The sequence below is a fragment of the Mastomys coucha genome, chromosome X, assembly GCF_008632895.1.
Source record: "Mastomys coucha isolate ucsf_1 chromosome X, UCSF_Mcou_1, whole genome shotgun sequence".
Taxonomy (NCBI): domain Eukaryota; kingdom Metazoa; phylum Chordata; class Mammalia; order Rodentia; family Muridae; genus Mastomys; species Mastomys coucha.
Genome location: NC_045030.1, coordinates 77428921 through 77430146, shown reverse-complemented (window position 1 = coordinate 77430146; position 1226 = coordinate 77428921). Strand labels below are relative to the sequence as shown.

Genomic DNA, 1226 nt, shown 5'->3' with positions numbered 1-1226 from the left:
CAGATATACATATAGGCAAAAACCCATACACATAAAAAAGAAAAGTAAAATACATTTTTTAAAGTACCTTCATGAAATGTACTAGGTAGCATATGCATGTTATCTTAGCACTCAAGAGTTTGAAGCAGGAATTTAAGGCCTGGGTTATATAGTGAGATCTTGTCCCAAGCAAATTGTTTTAACAGTAATGATATTCTAAGAGTGACATACAGAATATAGCTTTTGTCTCAGTGCTCCAAGTTCTTTTTTATCATAAAGCTTTTTATACTGCTGAGATAGTTATATATCCTGTCTTGTATACAAAACTGCCTATACTGTTCATATACTAAATCTGAACAAAACAAGTCTTACCTCCTCAGCTTTGCTCTTGACCTCAGTTGGTATTTGCTTATTCTTACGAATCTTCAACTGCTCTTTGGCTTTTTTCATGTCTTTTTCTACTCTTTGCCAGTCAACTTTGATGTATCCAGTATGGTTTGCCAGCTTTACAAATTTAACAGTAATAACAAAGTAATGAGGAACATGGTCTTTGGCATTTCTTTTTGTCAAGATAAATCTTGAAATAAGTAATCAAAACTCTTCTGACTTACTATTTTTGGGGAAATTTGCTATTTTTTGGTAACCTTTGGGCAAATTGTACATATTATAGTCAATGTTCCATGTTTGGTAATAGAAATAAACAACTGTCTTCAACTGTTGGCAATCATTTAATGTATACACTGAGTTTTACAAAGTTTTAAGTAAGATTTAAAAATAAAATGTTAAAATGAAAACCAAAGTAGTAAGTTCAATGTAAACAATTTTTCAAGGAAATGTGGACAGAATAAAATTAATTCAAGTATGTTGTTTCTGATAAATTAGTGTTATCCATAACACCATCAACCAATTAGTTACCCAAAAAAGCTAGAGAAAATATGTATATGTAAAGTAAAACATTAGCACTTATAAACAGTGAAGTTTTTATAGAAGTCAATAAGAAAAAAAAATTGAGCTGGAGAAATAGCTCAGTGGTTAAGAGCACTAGCTACTCTTCCAGAGTATCCACATTTGATTCTCAGCAACCACATGGTGGCTCTTAACAATATAAATGTGAATGTGACTAGGAATTAAGATTTCACTCAAATGATTAGTAGCATTAAAAAATAGCACTCGCCGGGAGGTGGTGGCGCACGCCTTTAGTCCCAGCACTTGGGAGGCAGAGGCAGGCAGATTTCTGAGTTCGAGGC

At 33.0% G+C, this 1226-nt stretch overlaps 1 protein-coding gene across 1 annotated transcript in view; it reads right to left on the bottom strand.

The window, feature by feature from the left end:
* Positions 1 to 206: 206 nt before the first annotated feature.
* The window catches only part of Fundc2 (FUN14 domain containing 2), a 9617-nt gene continuing 8597 nt past the window's right edge, over positions 207 to 1226 (bottom strand). Inside the window, exon 4 of the mRNA XM_031364719.1 lies at positions 207 to 483. Coding sequence (XP_031220579.1) covers positions 319 to 483 — 165 coding nt within the window. The 3' untranslated portion in view covers positions 207 to 318. The remainder of the gene's footprint in view (positions 484 to 1226) is intronic.